The 18,042-nt window shown below is 47.6% G+C and overlaps 1 protein-coding gene across 2 annotated transcripts in view; it reads right to left on the bottom strand.

The window, feature by feature from the left end:
- The window catches only part of LOC144141904 (venom metalloproteinase antarease-like TtrivMP_A), a 116,666-nt gene that overhangs the window by 63,927 nt on the left and 34,697 nt on the right, over positions 1-18,042 (bottom strand). For both annotated transcript variants that reach the window (XM_077673374.1, XM_077673373.1), the window contains exon 4: positions 2,767-2,859. In XM_077673374.1, coding sequence (XP_077529500.1) covers positions 2,767-2,859 — 93 coding nt within the window. The remainder of the gene's footprint in view (positions 1-2,766; positions 2,860-18,042) is intronic.

The raw sequence follows: 18,042 nt of genomic DNA, 5'->3' as shown, positions 1-18,042 counted from the left end.
TGGTCTTACCACGAAGGGTTAGAGGATTGACGATCGATTGGACGCAGTTTCAGCGAAGGCTGGGCGCATTTTTCGCGAAGGTGTCGGCGCACGTTTGACGAAGTATTGATGTCAGAAAAATTTCGAACTTCTCTCAACTTTCTTAAGGAAGTGACGGTAAAGTTTTTCTGGCTTGCCCACAAATTTTACTATAAGCTCGGTCGCCATTTTAAGATTGCGTCATGAATACTGCTCGCTGACAAATTATTATCGATAGGCCAATTACTCAATGGCAAAGCAACAATTGCGAGTTTTGTGGAAGGCATTGAGGCTACTGATTACTGGTTGTCGTGTGGTGTACCTCAATTCACGAATCCTCTAAGCACGTAGCCGTTATCTGCATTTTATGTGCAGGAAGAAGACCAGCAGATTTTTTCCCTCTTGACAAACGAAAAAAGAAAGAATATAAAATCATCTCACTTTATTTCACTTTTTTTAGTTTACACGACGATATTTCCAGTTAGTAGGCAGCAAAAACAAGAGTAGTTACCGTACACATATTTATGGCGGCTGCTGAATCCCGCCTGCCTAGTGAGAAAGAAATACTAGCCGTCACCGCCATTTTTCTTCTAATCACATACAGCTAGAAGTATCCACTACCCCACTGTGGAAACAAGAACGATAAGGGAATGCCGAGCGTTCCAAAATCAACTCCAGATCCAAAAGAACCAAACCAGTATCGAGCACACGTTTGTTCTGTGGATGGTTTAATCCACTGTGATTGTGCTCCCTACTCTTTTATGGGTGCGGGCATTCGATGGCTTTCTCTAAGCGATAAAGCATCGTCGTCGTTAGACGGGGGAGTGCATTCCTGTCTCATTTTGCACGTCAATGCACCCCTCTCCAAATCCTAGCTGTTCTGACTATGCCGAAAAGGACGTCGGCAGCATAACGCGAGGGATCTGCAGGTTCGATTCCGACCAGGGGACCCGTTTAGATTTTAATTCCTGAATCATCACCTGATTGATTGATTCATTGCTATTGGTTTCCCCTTTGAAGCGGGGTGATGACATGTCATCTTACCAAAACGGACTAATATAACCATGTTTTACACTCTTGGTTTAATACTAGCGCTGCTTAGGGGAGGCACTAAAGCTTATTAGGCACGAAATACTTTTTTTCCCTGTTACAGTTGGTAACTGTCCTAGGCAATATTCCCCTCTCTGCTTTTTGTCCACCAGCATTCTAATCTTCTTCTCGTCCCCTCGACAGCCTTGAAGTTAACTTCCTCTGTGATACCCTTAAATCCTAGGGCTTCTGGAAGCCCAATATTCCCTTCATGTAGATTTGGATGGATACCCTCACATTCTAACACTATGCGCCGCATAGTTTCTGTTTCTTTTCTGCAGACCACACATACCCCATCATTTTGTGAATACGTCCCCCCAAAGCTCTTAGTTCGCAGGCAACCTGCTCTAGCCTCAAAAGCAAAGCACTGCCCTGGGAATTATCGTAGAAATTTTCCCTTCGGATGTTCAATTTCTCAGCCCTGTACATCTCTAACGACGTATAATCCGTAAAGTTGGATTTCCTGCATTACGTCTTGCATGGACTACGGACGGCTTCAGTGAGAGGTTGAAAGCTGTGCTTGAAAGCATTTCGCCCCAAGCCTCGTCACTGAGTTTGGTACTACTCAACGCTGCTTTTCAGACAAAAGTCGATATTTTGCTCGAAGCGTGATGAATCGAAACAGTTGAGGTAATTATTGTAACAGTTAAATCGGCATATTGGAAGGCCCCGCGCAAAGTGTATCAATGTACTATCGCCCTCACTATGACCTGCGACGCCTATTAGTATTCAGGGGATTATATCGTCAGAACAATGACTATTGGTATAAACGTCAGTATAAGGCTTGATTCATTACGACGTCCTCCTCATGCGTATTTGATCTTAGACCCTGGATAGCACACGAAGGTTGTAATAAACTGTTCCGACTAATCGCCGCTGCAGTTTATAGTTAGCGCGAGTGTACGTTTACTTATAACGTGCTCCATTCTTTTGCACCCACGCAATAATCACCGTTATTTATGTCGAGCTTCGCAGATTTTTATTGACCACTCGTATCCTCGAAAAAAATCGGATAAAAATTTCTCCCACCTCCCCTCGCGGGAACCCCAGTGTAGATGCGACGCATAGGGGGTTCCGTTGTTGTTTTCGTTAGGTTGATTCTCCCATCGCGTGAAACGTTCCGTGAACCCCCTGCTGCGGCTATGACGCAACGTGGCGCGGCTATGACGCAACATAATCCAACACAATTCACTTTAATCCAATCCAATCGAAGCCAAGCCAAGCCAAGCCAATCCAATTGAATCCAATCCAATGCCCCTCGTGAGAGAGTGTTCGCTATCGGAGAGGAGAGGGGGTGAGCGGCGGAGAGCGCAGCTCGCGCGGCGAGGAGAAGCGGTAGGGGTGTGGACGGACAACAACAACGCCGTATGGAGGGACAAGGCGAGTGAATGAGATGCAGTCGCATCTAAAACTCTACCGAACATTTACAGAACACCTTTTTTCTAGCGCACACCCAGTTTCTACGATATATCAAGTGAAAATTCAAAACAATGTACATAATTTCAGGACTTGAAAGCCGATTTATTTAATGTCCATATGTCGGTGTGCACTTATCAATTTGCACAGGACGTTTTTACCCGAACATATTCCTAGGTTCATTTTAGCCATGCTTTCAGCGTTTCACGTAGAAAATACGAGCAGGCAGAGTAACATACTCACCACTTCAACTCTTCCATTACTTCGCACGAGAGATACTGCCGCCAACTTCTCGGCGTCATGATAGATGGTTTCCTGAATTTCATTTCCATTGTACTGAAAGTAAACGTCATATCACATCATAGGGCAGTAATACGCGAACAAACATTAAAGCATGTATTGACGCCGAAAAGCACTGCGAGAGTGCCTAGAAACTAGGTTTCCAAACCTATAAACGTGTTTCAGTTCGGCTGTTTCAAAACCGTATACGATAAAAAACAATTAGCACCCACACCATGCAGATAAACAGATAACAATCACGATTAGTGAGAAACATCCTAGTTGTTTCAACCCTAGGGTAGCAGAGGCGGCATTCACAATTACATTGCACGCAAATTCTTTTAAAGCACACCTGTTACCACGAAAATATTACTAGAAACTTTTTTCACCCCGGAAAAATTTTTAAGCTTTACCTAAATCTGCAGATTCGCCAAGAGGTTGCACCAAAGATTCACACGAACTCTCCTACGGCCGATGGCTTTACTTCTTTCAGGCCGTATCGAAGTAAACTTATTAAAAACAGTGCTGAGCTCGTAGAACTACTGTTCTTGCTGGTAGAGTATGAAAAATGAACAGCATTCAGAGTATGATGTCGACTAAGGTGTTCCTACATCATAAAAGACTATAGGTGTCTATATTTTAAATACAATTTCAGAGGCAATGAATGACCACGTCCTGAAATGATTGATGTTTTCATTCTTACTCCTCTCGAAAAACGCAATTTTTTGCATAGCCTTGGGCAGCATATTGTTTAACAAAATAGACATCTTCGATATTTACAACGTGTACGTTTGCATGAAGTATCTCAGAGATTCGAATGTTAAATAATGGCTGTAGCCAGGGCACAACTAATTTGCAGCGACAAACTTAAGGGCACGTGGCCTATGTTCGTCCGGCGTCCTTCCGCAGATTGTAGCTTTGCTGCTTAGCAGCGGCGTTCGCAATCATATGCAACCGCCAGAACTGATATTGCGCTGTAAGAAAGATGTCCACAAAACCCTACGAAATATCAAGCGACTACAGGATTTGCCCACATTATGAAATTAGGTTGAAAAAGATTATTCAGCCTGATGTATAAACATTTGCTAGTAAACTGTTGTACTGAAAGTAGTAAACATTTTCATTGCAGCCTATCAATACTGGGTCTCTAAGAGTAGGTCTAATCGGCTGCCCTTAAACCTAACAAATGCATTCTAACGCAGTTTGAAATGAAAACTCTGTCCATTGTCAATTGCTTTATGCGTCGACTTCTCAGGTGTAATTTCGTAGATCGCTGCGCCTAACTCGAAAAATCCTGTCATTGTGCCATTCGCGGCATCTCTTTACAACTTAGACCACATTTTCACAGCAAGTGGCGGGCACCCAAACTTACCTCGTGTGCCGAGATTTCTGTACTGTCTTTTGGCATTCTACATTGCCTCATATAACCAACTACTTCTTATATATATAAAATAATTTGCCTATACTGATACTAAATAGGCAAGGCTACGAAATTTTTATACACGGATAGGATTTTCTTTACTTTTAGTAGCAATATCTCGCAACTACTAGAGCCATCTTTCAGCTATTGCAACCGAGCTGTGTGCCTTATGTGCATCGCCTGCTACGATAAATGGGAACCAAAAGCCTCCGCAACCAGCACCTAGTGGGAGCTGGACCCATCACTGAGAGCCCCATGCAATTGCTGGCAGAGCTGGCGAAGACGTCGACGTGTGCATCAGGCACTACCACCTCGTGTGTCGATATAATCAATGGGACACCGCCCTAAGGCTATCTAACGCTGCGTTTTAGAGCGAAGCTTTTTATTTATACCAGCCAATGGTTTCGGGGTGGTGTGCGCCAGAAGAAACTCCCAAAGCGTCTGGGGTGGGAAGGACGCTTTTCGGGGGTGACCATGGAGTAAGATAAAAAGCAGCGGCGTCTTCGCTCTCTCCAACGGGCCCTTAACGTCCCTCACTCACTGTGCACAGTGTAGATGGCGCGGCGAATGGGAGTTTTTCATCAGCGTTCCCAGCGCGCCGGAGCCTGCTCACCCCGGATATGGGCGCGAGGGCGGGACCAATTCCGTCGTCTTTGTCGTCTGATTTGCGGCGGTTGTATTGGACATGTTTTTGGCGCAGCTTCGAGTGCATTGTGCGCCTCCTTCGTACGGCTTCATTAAATTGTGCGACACTACCTCCTGCGTAACCCAGACCCGACAGAATGAAGTGATCGTACGGCAAAGGTACGTCAAGTCTTGATTTGCAGGTTGAGAAAACAAAACGTAGAGTCCGCCTAAAGACATCTGGCCGCTAGAGAAACGCTACTTTTTGCGCACTGCTTGCCACAAATACCAATTCGGTTGTGTTTTAATAGGTATTACAAAAGACGAAAGGAGAAAGTGTATCCGATGAATAGCGATTATAAAAGTTCTCTCAGCTTTCTTGCAATTCTCAAACTCACTAAACTAACTTGTTTAAATCGGGATACAGTTAAACCTGGAAGTAAAAAAGTTGAGAAAAATGCGCAATTTTTTGTTACATGCAGGTTTCAAGTTAAGGCTCGCGTGACTGAAGCAGGAACGAAACCAAAGTGCAAAACATCAGTTATTTCACAGTGATTTCACCAGGATTCATTTCACGGTAAAAAACTGCGTGATTTGCTCGTGCTACTTTCGCACAAAAAAGCAAGGTCACTCACCTCCGTAATTATGAACGTAACTCTATTTTAACTTATGCCTTTCGATAGTTTTAGTGCCAAACACGTTTTAAAAACCAAACGCACACTGAAAACGTGCCTTTTTGCGAAGTTTACGCTCTTTCCGTACTCAAAATTTTCGAGGGGGTACTAGCTTGTGTAGTGTACCTGCCTGCGACCTTCTTCTCTCTCACCTGCGGAAACATTTAAAATTTCAAAATTGCGAGCTTGTCTTGAAATAACAAAACTTTCCATTATCTGGCATCAGAACTGATCACCGACAAACCAACACCACACATAGCAGTGGAGACGCATGACTACACGCCGATAGGCTGGCCTAGCACCTAACCGACGCCGTACTTATACGAGGAACAGCACCGTAGTTTCCAGTTTGGACAAAATTTACTATATTGGTGCATTTCTCCTACCGATTTTTCCAAAAAGGGCAAACAAACATCGATTCAACAGCGTACAAAATTCGTTACTTCCTGGTTAACCGTCGTAACGCCTTCGTAACAGAAAGGTCGCAAAAACATGGCTTTCAAGGGGGCTGGTGATCCGGAATTTAAATCGTGGTTATATCCAGGATTTTAGTATATATAGGTTCGTTACATCGAGGTTTACCTCTAAATTACAATCACTAAGCTCACGGGCCGAATTTGCCAGGTTTAAATGTAAATTAGAATTCCTAACTCGTTCCGCATTGTTTCGGTGTCTGGGCTTGTTTCGCGTGGTGGTGTAGCCTCGAGCTAGCACATCAGGATGGCTAGGTTCCGCTGTCTCACTCTTCAAAAGACGCTCCTCTCCGTTTTCGTTTTGCCAGTGTACGGCCGGGCTAGAGCAGCGTGGTCCACCGCTCTAGCCCAGTAGTAGCCGAAGCTTTTGCGTTCGGGACACCGCCCCCGCGAATCCCAGGTAACGGCTCGCGGAATCTCTGGTTTCACTGTGGGTAGAGCAACGTGTGTGAATTCAAGTGACGTCGCATGGGCCATTGTTGTGGATGTCGTTAAGAGCTTTGCTTACCAACTACCTTCACAGCGTGGATTAGAGTCAATTTTGTATTGTACAGCACTGGTGTGGTTTTGTTTGAAAAGCATGAAGAGACGCTGACGAGTTGGGACCACATTGTCAAGTGGATAAAGGCCCGTTTTGGTGATCGCATTGCAAAAAAAAGCGGGCAGAGCAAACGTTACGTCAAATGGCTCAGTTCCTGGGGAAACCGGCAATACGTATCTTGAAGAAGTGTTGAAGCCCTGCAGTAAGGTGTATTCTCATTTGTTCGACAACTTTAAATGCCTTAAAGGCTACCTCGTTGGCAAGGCGCAAGATACAATAAGTGGACTTTTTCTGACTGAACGTAACTACCAGATACCGGTAGATCTACTGATGATGATGATTTAGGGTTTTATGGCGCAAGGCCGACGAGGGCAAAGAGCGCCATGACAATGGTGGGATGCTATGAGGCGATATTAAAATGGAATCTAAAAAATCTACTACATTAAAATTAAACTATGGAAGTTGGTGTATAGGGCCATAATTAAAAGTAAGAAATATTGGTTGCAAGGTGTTAAAAACCCCACAATACCGCCATTGCTTTGTGGCGGAACATGAGGACAAGTGAGATCATGGGGAGTATGTTATGTACTTTAAGAAGTCAACATCGGCAAAGTAATTAAAGACTCTTCTGTAAGAGAACATGGGACTATGTGATAAAAATAATGAAGGGTGCAATGGTATGCAATGAGTGTATATTTCATGAAAGTGACGTTTTCTTTCTATGTTGCACATCTCGCATTCAATACGTATATGAAGAACTGAGAGCTGCCCCCCACACCGATGACAGTGTGGCTTGTTTGCGTCTGTTAAAAGGTATGAGTGTGTGATGTGTGTATGGCCAATTCTCAGTCTGCATAAAGCTACCTCCACAAATCTGTCATGTTTTTCAGCAGGGGGCTTTTCTATTTTGGGTTTAACGACATGTAGTTTATTCTCTGCTTCTCTGTCCCATTGTTGCTGCCAGTGGTCCCGCAGCTTCCTTTTTACAAAAGGTTTTAGATCTTGATATGGGAGCTTGTTTATGTCTATGCTACTTCGAAGGGTGGCAGCTGCAGCACTACGGTCAGCACCTTCATTTCCAGGAATGTTGCAGTGGCCAGGGACCCAGCAGACTGTGACAACGAGTGTCAGGCCATAAGCAGAGTGGAGAGCTCTTAAAACACAATTAAAGGTAGGGTTTTTATTGACCTTCCGAGATGAAAGATTTGAGACGACACTGAGAGAGTGTGTATATAACTGACTTCTTAACTTTGTTTCGAAGAATGTGATTCAAAGCCAGTAGAATACCGTGCACCTCTGCAGTGAATATACTTGTGTTCCTGTTCATTGTTTTGGATATATTAAGTAGGGGGTCATTTGCAGCACAGGATACGGTTGTGGTAGTTTTTGAAGTATCTGTGTAAAATTCAGCTGCCTTGTATTTGTCACGGAGGAACAGAAATTGATGAGTGATGACAACCTTGGGTACATTTTTTTTTGGATTTCTCTAAAGGACATGTCATAGTGAATTGGGAAAGTGTCCCACGGAGCGACCAAATCATAAACTGAGGTAGAGTAGACATCAGTGAGAGGAACTTGAAACTCGCTTACGAGGTGTGAAACTGCCAGCGGGAAAGGTGGAGCTATGGATTGTCGGCTTTCAAAGTGATGATCAGTTGTGGTATTTTTATTATGGTATTCAGAGGTTGTTCCTTCAAAGAAGTCATCTTTGCGGCATACATCAGAGCAGTGTAGGCGCGCTGGAACCCTAGAGACCACTGGTTTGATTAGACATGAAGGGATGGAATATGGCTTGTTCGATATGCCCCTGTGGCCAAGCGAAGCCCCAAGTTGTATAATGAGTCCAACATTTTGAGTGCTGTTTTGGTTGGAGACTGGTATACAATGCAGGCGTAGTCTAGTCTTGACCTAACAACACTATTAAGAAGTGCTAGCAGACATTTGTATCCGTACCCCAGGACTGATGAGATAGTACCTTTAAAATGTTCATTGTTTTCGGCATTTTACTTTTAGTAATTTCATGTGCGGTATGAATGTGAGCTTGTGGTCGAGCAAAATACCTAGAAACCTATGTTCCTTTTTCACTGGTATGGGCTGACCTCCTAACGTGATACAAGGAAGAGGTTGTACACCGCGTATCCCAGAAAAGACAACAGCACTTTTATCAGCGTTAAACTTAAAACCATTTCTTTCAGCCCATGTAACCAGCCTGTTGACACTTAATTGTATTTGACGTTCACATATCGACAGATTACAGGATTTAAAGCTAACTTGGATATCGTCAACGTAGGCAGAGTATGAAACAGTTCGAGGCAGCACAGTTTTAAGAGAACTCATTTTAACAATGAACAGTGCACAGCTCAGCACTCCTCCCTGGGGTACGCCATTTTCTTGAACAAATATTCTAGACAGGGCAGTCCCCACATGGACACGAAATGTGCGATCAGACAAATAGTGTTGAATAACATTGAGGACATTGCCACTAAGGCCAAACGACTGCAAGTCCAATAGAATGCCATGTCGCCACGTTCTATCGTAGGCTTTCTCCATATCAATAAATAAAGAGAAGCAGTGCTGTTTATGGACAAAAGCGTCTTTAACATACGATTCAAACGCAACCAGATTATCTGTACGTGATCTCCCAGACCTACAGCCTGCCTGATTTTTGTCTAGAATACCATGAAACTCCAGAAAGTAAAAAAGTCGCCGGTTTATCATTTTTCCAGGAGCTTACACAAACAGCTGGTCAGGGCAATAGGGCTGTTTCGTCAAGATGATACATAACCAGTACCAACTCGCCCAAATGTTGATCAGCAGCAGTGACCGCAGGAGCAGCCTTCTGCTGTTTTGCAGATGCCCGGGATGGAGCCAGATCATCACTCATCTGGACTGAGCTCGTGCTTGAGGCCTGAGGCACAGCACCAGAGCTCGTGCTGGAGGCATTAGGTGTAGCACAGGTGGTCGCGCGGGAAGCCTTAGGCACAGCACTAGAGGAGGGTGTAGCAGCAGAAGCCACGGGAGCAACTATCTGCTGCTGAGCGGGGGGCTGTGGCGGGACCAGGTTGCACTGGGTGCCCGCATCCACCAGACGACGCTCCACCCCCCAGCGAGCAGCGTCTGCGTAACTTCTGCCTGAAAGCAGGGCATGCTTCAGGAGTGCTTGTGCAAAGGTTAGGTTTTCAGTCACTTTGAGTTGGATTATTTCTTTTTCCTTTTTGAATGCGGGACATGCACGTGAATACGTAGCGTGTGGTTCACCACAGTTTGGACATTTCACTTGTTCTTTTTTGCAGTCATCACTGGTGTGGTCAGCACGTGCACAGTGAGCACAGGTGGGGCGGCCACGACAAGACTGAGTTCCGTGGCCATAGTTCTGGCACTTGAAACACCTTCAAGGACTAGATATGTAGGGGCGTACTGGACAGGATATGAAGGCAGCATGGACGGATTCAGGAAGCGTTGGACGGTTGAAGGTAAGAACAGCATGCTTAGTTCGAATTTCCTCACCTGCGCGATGCATGGTGATCCGCCGCACAGCCGTGACGCCCTGGTCCCTCAGTCCTTCAAGCAAATCCTCATCTGTCTCGTGAAGCAGTTCTCTCTCAGAGATCACGCCTTGCGTTGTATTCATGCTACGATGTGGTGTGACCGTTACTTTGAGTTCAGCCAGGGTGTTCTGTTTTAGTAGGTTCTGACTTCTTTCGTTGCACCGCTTCCAGCAGATCGCCAGAGGCTAGTTTCTTAGCTTAATCCAGGCCCACAACGCTTTCAAGGCAATGCAATGATGAAGACAGATTTTTTAGCAAGTGGTGCATTGTCGTCTTCAGAGTGGATAACAAGGCATTTTGTGAAAGTTTCACCTTGGGAGACTGGTTTCAGCTGTGTTACCTCGGTGTGGCCCCTTTTAGAAGGCCGATCAGTTTTTGGGGGAGAATAGAAAAAGCCATATGAGCATGGAATCAATTTGCCGGCAGAGCCGGTCGCCCACCACCGAGCCCAACAAGGGAACGTGACGTTAAAGTACACGCTAACCGTTACCCTGCCGCTATAACCCTATACTTGGTACCAAGGTTGATATCCTTGCACAGGGTTAACCCTTGCCACCAGGAAAAATGTAGAAATCAGGAAGGAAGGAGATGACAGGACAGGGGTAGGAGAGGACATAGGAAAGTGAAAGAGTGGAGAGAATGAGAGGAAAAGGCGACTGGCTGATTCACCTTTTCCTCTCTTTCTCTCCTCTCTTTCACTTTCCTATCTCCTCGCCTACCCCTGTCCTGCAATCTCCTTCCTTCCGCAAGGCTTAACCCTGTGCAAGGATATCAACCTTGGTATCAAGTATAGGTTTATAGCGGCAGGGTAACGGTTAGCGTGTACTTTAACGTCACGTTCCCTTGTTGGGCTCGGTGGTGGGTGGTAGATCTACTGGAAGAACACTGTCGACGAAAAGACCTCATGATCAACGACCACATGACTCGCTTCCTACAACTGTAGGCTGTTGATTCAGCGCAAAACGTTGAGGCACTGTGACGTCTTCACGACGAAGTGGTAAACAACGTCAGAAGTCTTGAAGCACTAGGGGTGAAGCAGGAGCAGTACAGTGCTCTGCTCAGGGTGACTATCGAAAAGCGACTACCTCCCGAGCACTTCGGTACTGTCAACAGAAGCCTCAGGAAGCTGACACTCAGCAAATCTCCAGCGCTTCTAGACTTCCTGAAGAAGGAAGTTCGCAGCAGAGAGGAAGCGATGGAAATCATATCGGACGGCTCAGCACTCCAGAAGAAACTTCACGACAAAGCGCGGCGCCACTATGTACCTTCAGCAGCCACTTTTACTACCACTTCCGGAACGGAGAAAGAACCGTGTTATTTCTGCAGTTCTGAAGGACACTCCTTTACTGCGTGTGATGAAACATTAACCCTTGACAAAACGAAGAACATACTCACGCGAAGCGGCCTATGCTTTAAATGTTGCAAAATATTCCACCAAGCCAAGGACTGTTGGAACTCGAGATTTCTGCGTTGTCAGAACTCCCAAGGCCGACACTTCACGTTCCTCTGTGACTCCAAATATGGTGCTCCTTCGGCAATTGACACTCAGAGGCTGTTCGTCATGAAAGGAATTCAAGTGCCCTGTGCTGTGACTCAGGCCCAAGATACCATTCTTCTACAAACAGCTAAACTTTGGGCACGTGGCTCCACTCAGCCGAGACTTGTCCGCTGCCTTCTGGATGGCAGTAGTCAACGAACGTTCTTCACGGAAGACACAGCCAAGAACCTTAGCTGCAAGGAAGTCGGAAAGGAGAATGTGGATGTGTAAACGTTCGGAACAATGAGCCCATCTAAGCACACTCTACGACTCGTAGAACTGTGGGTTACAAGCCGGCACGACACCGAGGCCGTCCTGATCGAAGCCTTCGAGATACTAGCAATATGCAGTAGAACTCCGTTCTCAGTTCCTACTTCTTGCGTTGGAGAGGACGTTCGGGATATTCATTTTGCCGATGATGCTGGTGCCTCAACAGATGATACTATTCAGATACTCATAGAATCTGACTATTACTGGAAAGTCACAACTGAAAAGTTTCGGCGGCTTACAAATGGCTTAACTGCAGTTGAGACGACTTTCGGGTGGACGCTACAGAGCCCAGTTAAAAGCATGGAGAATATCCGAGGCACGTTTTCCACTGGCGTCATGAAGGTATTGGCCCAGAATTTTAGTGACGACAACGATAAACTGTCTCAACAGCTGCAAGCCTTTTGGCAGGTTGAGCACATGGGTATCCTTAACCAGAAGGATGAAGAATCTGTCGAGGATACAGTTCTCACTGAATTCAAAAGAAAAATACACAGAAAAGATGGCAGGTATGAAGTTTTTCCTTAAAAGGATAAGGCTTCGGAACTTGATTGCAATCTAAAGGAAGCGGAAGATCGGCTTGCCAAGCTCACGCCGCGACGTCTTCAGAAAAACGAAGAGCTTCTCATTCGGTACGATGCGACGATATTCGAATATGTTGAGAACAACTTCGCCGAACTCGCAACGCCACAAGAGGCAGCCCGTCCAGTCTACTAGCTGCCCCACCGAGCCGTCATCCGTAACGGCAGGGAAACAACCAAGACTCGAATTGTCTTTCATGCATCATCTAGTTCACCTGGAAAACTGTCACTGAATGACGTGTTACACTCTGGTCCGAACCTGAATTCGTCGGTACTTTCCCTGCTTCTGAAGTTCATGATATCGAGTCGCCGTAACAGCCGACATAGAAAAAGCATTCTTGCAAATTTTGTTGTCGGAGAACGACCATGACGTACTTCGGTACTTTTGGTATGAATACCCGCCGACTCCTAGACAGACCTTGCGGAAGCAAATTGTCTGGAGAATGAACCATGTTCCCTGTGGTGCTAAATACGTTAATGCCCCGGCAAGCCGGAGTGTGTGGGCCACTAGGGTCTAAAAACCTGACTCGTGTCACTAGCACAACACGACGGGCCGTAGCCCAGCCGGTGTTTGGCTGTACCACGTTTTGTTTCTATGCCAGCGTGCCATAAATTAGCTAAGCTGGTTGGAGCGAAAGGCGAATAAAACGAGCTACTTAGACTAGATCGAATCCCAGTGGCCGGCCTCGTACATACAAGTGTGGCGCCTGTCCACAACAACAACCGAATAACAAACCGGAAAGAAAACTTCGTAAAAAAAGGAACCAAGGAACATCATAAGATAAATGTCAACTCAGGTGACCCCGAAGACCTCAGGACTCGTCGTGTAAAATGTTTCTCGTTCATCAATCTCCCACGCACGACACATGAAGGCAACCAACTCATCTCTCTCGGGAGGATCCCAACTCCTTACCAGCCTGCATTGTCTCACGACAAAACATGGACCGCGCTCCGAAGGCCATCCCATAAAATGAGACGACATGACCAGGAAACAAAGTTTTTAACACAGAATACTTCTCGACCTTCTCGCGACCTTTCTGCTTCAAAATGTCCTCATTGCTGACCCATGTTATGGCGACGTCAATGATCACGACCCTTTTGTCAACCCGCAGAACTACGTCAGGCTTTAGTCGAACATCGGAGGGGCTGGTGTACACCTTCTCCACTACGACCAGTCCCCCAGGATTCTTTTCACGGCAAATACGTGCAACCTGCCGGGCCACAAAGTTTTGGCGTTCCTGACGAACCACACTAACGGATTTACACGCTTCGAGAATGTGGAATGCCGTCTCTGGCCGGTCGGCACATCAACGGCAAGCACGAGCTGCTGGATCGCTGGCATGACGTTTTGACAGAGTACGTGTTGGAGCAACGTTTGTATGAAGGAGCACTTTGATTCTTTCACAGTCACTAAGGAGTTTACTGTCGGTATTAAGCCAAGAGATGGCATGTGGCTGTTCAACATGTGAAAAAAGGTCTTTGTTAGTATAGTAATTTTTCATGTCCTGGAACCACTTCGCCGCACCTCTTTTAAGGGCGGCGTCAACCTCCTTACTTTCAGATACCCCCTCAGGAACTTGCAAAACCGAGGAGGTCCTCTTATGGTTCTTAACCAGAACTTCATCGAACAAAAAATTGACAGCAGGATCATTGAGACGCAGTAGCCAAAACAAAGATTTTGCCTGAGCAGCCCTCGCGAGTTGCAACAAACCTAGACCACCGCGCCTGGACGGCAACCACAAATGACTATTCGAGAAGCTCATTGGTAAATGCAAGAGCTTTTTCACACGAATACCTATGGACTTGTCATGTCGGAAAGCCTCATTCTCAACTTGGAGAGTATTGGACGTTGTATACAAATGAGCCGGGATGTTTACGAATAATCGACCAGATTTAAGGGAAATCCACAATGTGGAGTACGTTTCTGTAAAAGAAAGTTTGTCATCCACCTAAATGCAGCCATACGGCTACAAAGGAAAGCTATACAGCTTTGTCGGAAACTTCGCAGTTGAAGAAAAATTTGTCGTGGTCCAAAAATTTTTCTTCAACTGCAAAGTTTCCGAGAAAGCTGTATAGCTTTCCTTTGCAGCCGTATGGCTGCATTTAGGTGGATGACAAACTTTCCTTTACTGAGTTGACGAATGCATTCACGTTTCTGCAACGGCCTCAAAGAAGCCGAAGCGATTAAGTCAAAAAGGTGAGCTGCCTTCCTTGGATTGAGAACAGGATATCTATTGACAAAGAAGTGAAGTCCGAGATACTTATTGGGGTGATTAGGAGTAACGAATGGAAGACTAGAGGTGCTGAACTGTAAAAGAGGGAGGTCATAGTGGAAACCATGTGTGTCATGATCCACACGCCATCCAAAGTACTGTGATTTGGATGGATTTATTGAAAGATCCACGTTGCCGAAGTAATCCTCGGTGTGCCGTACCAAAAGTTGGAGACCTTCGAATGAATCGGAGATAAGTAGGATATCATCTGTGTAAGGTCCACTTATGAGATTAGCGGCCAGGCGCCCGGGCTGCGCGTGAGAACGCGCCGCTCTGTCTGGCGACGTAGCACTGCCGACACTGCGCTGCAACCACCGCTAATTCGTAGCGGCGTGCGTGGGAGACGGATTGTCTGGCCCACTGCATTCCTCAAGGATAATCCCCCATTGAGAAGGCAGACTGCGGCGCCGGATTCCAGGAATGTCTACATGCCGCGCAGAGGTGGTGGGATTACCGGCATCCGGACAACCGCCGCACGAGTCTCTATTGTTAACACGTCCCGGTTAGCATGACGCACAGTCGCGTCTTTCGCGCTCATCCCTCGGGGTCGTACGCGTTTTCTGGCCCGCGGGCGGTCCGTTGACCTGAGATAGCGGTGCCTCATTGAATATTCCGTGACGTGCTGAGTGACAGCTGTCTATGTGAATTCGGGCACTCCCATACGCGTGTACGAACGCTACAGGGGCGTTCCCGAGAGAGGGTGATCTCGAGGTTATATAAGGCCGAACTTGGCCGTTGGAAATCGTTCTTGTCTGAGCACTGAGCTGGCAGTTCCCGGCGAGACAAGGAGTCTCCACCGTTAACGCTAGGTTGAGATTTGTGAGCCCCCTATCGAGGGTAAGATCGCGTCGGAGGTTTAGGGTGCAGCGCCGCACCGGGCAACTAGACGGATCTTGCGACGAGACCCAGTCTCGGCCGTGGTTTCTCGAGCGGTTTGTGTACGCTCCGAGAATAGGAGAGTTAGACGAAGTTGAGGAGCTCGAGTGATTTGTGCGCACTCGGAGCTAGCGTCTAGCTGAAGTTTGAAGTTTTTCTTTTCATTTCTCATGTACCCAGTTTTCATGCTGTAAATAGCTGTGCATAAACTTCCGTTTCACTTAATTGACTTCAACGCCTCGAGTTCGTCAATTCGACCGCCATCTCCAAGAACTTCAACACCATCGCCCAGCCAGCCTTTTGCCAAATCAACCGTAGCCCGGGCGATTGGGTTCCTGATCGACACCGGACTTCGAAGGAAGGATCTTTACTGGCGCAGCCGACAGGATTTGGCAGAAGAAATCACCAGGCCACAACCAGGGGCAGCAAGCGGACGCAAGACCGCCTTCATCGGCGGATGCCGAGCTCCGCGCGGAGTGGAGCGGCAGAGCCAAGCCAGCGCACGGAGCCAGCGACGCGGCAGCCGACCACCGAAGGTGCGGGTGAGTGGGATTTCTTCCGCTTCGTTGTGGCGGTGTAGGCTGAGTCTGGGGGTGCATGGTAGTCGCGCGGAGCATGCAGACGAACATGGCGGAAGGAGACGGAAATGGTCAGACAGACGAAGTGCCACCTCACGGAGGCTCGGCAGCAGGAGGATCTCCCCAAGTTGAATCCGAGGCAATAATTCTTAGACGAATGGAGTTGGAGTTTCCAGAGCGAAGAGAGAAAAGAGCGCACGAAGCGGAAGAACGCAAACTAAAACTGAAGCTCGAATCTGAAGAGTGGTTGCGAAGGTATGAGTTGGAACTGGAGCGGAGAAGGCAGACGCCCTTGCGCTCGGACACCCGCGAGCAGAAACAATGGGGCACAGACCCAGCTAGTTGTATAGCAACAGCGAAGTTGAATGGTTCCGGCCAGTGTTTGGAGATTGTACATTGCGATGACAAAGCAAGCAGCCGTGACTCCGTACACGAGGCTAGCATTTCCGCCGATGTCGAACGCGCGGAGATGGACATTGGGGTGAGGAGCGACGTGGTAGGCGCGGCCGGTGATACCGTAGAGCGGTGTAATGAAGCGATGCTGGAACTTGACGAGCAGCCTCGCAGGCAAAGTTTGGGGTTGGAGCTGCAGCGCATAGGACGAAGCCCGTCGAGCGGGCCCAGTTATGCACTGACAGCAAAGTTGAATGGGGGCAGCCCGTTTTTCAACTTGAAGCCGCGCGAAAACGAGATAAGCGGCCGCGGCTGCGCACAGGTGGCGAGCGGCTCAGCCGGGAACAGCTGATGGAAAGAGAAGCGAGCGCGAGGAGTGTTCCAGCGAGTGCGTCCGGTATAGGAGCAGAGTCAAAGGGTAGCCCCGTTGTAGCGAGTGAAGAGCCGCGAGCTGCTTTTGCACCGGACACTGCGCTAATGCATGCTGAATTTGCTGGCACGGACAGTGCCCAAATTCTAATCGGTAGAGCGGAGGAGACTGGAGTCGCGCAGGAAAGTCCTGGGGCCCGCCGCGCTCCCAATTACGCTCGAAAGTTGCACGAGAAAGCGAACTCCGTGTCGGGCGTTCAGGAGCTCGCCCAGAAGAGAAAGGAGATAGAAGACGAGAAAGCATGTGACGAGACGGAGCGAAAAAGAGACGGAGCTGACGATCGGGCTGAGGAGAAGCAGGAGTTAAAGGCGGATAAGGGAGCTCAGAAGATAGACTGGGTTGAACATGCAGAAAATGGAAGAGGTAGTGAGAGGGAACGCGAGAAGACGGAGAATAAGGAGCTCAGAATGTTTGAAGAGGGTAGGAACGATACGGAGATGGCGCGTGGGTTTGGTAGTCTTGATGGTGAGAGTGTAACCGAGGAGGCCGATGGAGAACACGAAAACGCAGGCGCGGAGACTGCGAAACCAAGAATGAGAGCTCCCGAGGAGGTTGTGAAGGAGAGGGAAAAACCGTCTGAGGAGGCAGCTACAGTTGAAAGCGAGGAACGAGACGCAATTGGCGATCTCGTGAAACCGGTGGCTGAGATAGAGCTTCGTAGCTTTAGTGTTGGTTGCGGCCATTACCGAGATTTAGTCGGGAGCCGCGCTGAATGGGTCGACGCACTAAGTTCTGCGACCTGGCAGTGTGTCACAGGCCCTAGTTCTGAGTTGTGCCAGGATGAGTACGTGCTGGGACAGCTGAAAAACTGTTTTTGTCAGGCCGCCGCTCAGAATGCACCTAGCGTGCACGAGCGGTTTTTGGTAGTGACAGGTGCTTGTGAGGTTGTTGTAGGGCAGTCTGTGCGTAAGGGAAACAATGATCCCGAGAAGGTCGTCGCGTTCGCGGGCCGCCGTTACGTTCCAGCATCAACCCTCCGCTCACGCCGCCAGCACGCGGCATTGCCGTACGTTGGGGCATTGGAG

This window comes from Haemaphysalis longicornis, unplaced genomic scaffold (assembly GCF_048455015.1).
Source record: "Haemaphysalis longicornis isolate Haplotype H1 unplaced genomic scaffold, Haemaphysalis longicornis Haplotype H1 scaffold_6, whole genome shotgun sequence".
In the NCBI taxonomy this organism is placed as follows: domain Eukaryota; kingdom Metazoa; phylum Arthropoda; class Arachnida; order Ixodida; family Ixodidae; genus Haemaphysalis; species Haemaphysalis longicornis.
Note: the sequence above shows the minus strand (reverse complement) of the source record. Positions and strands in the feature narration are given on the sequence as shown.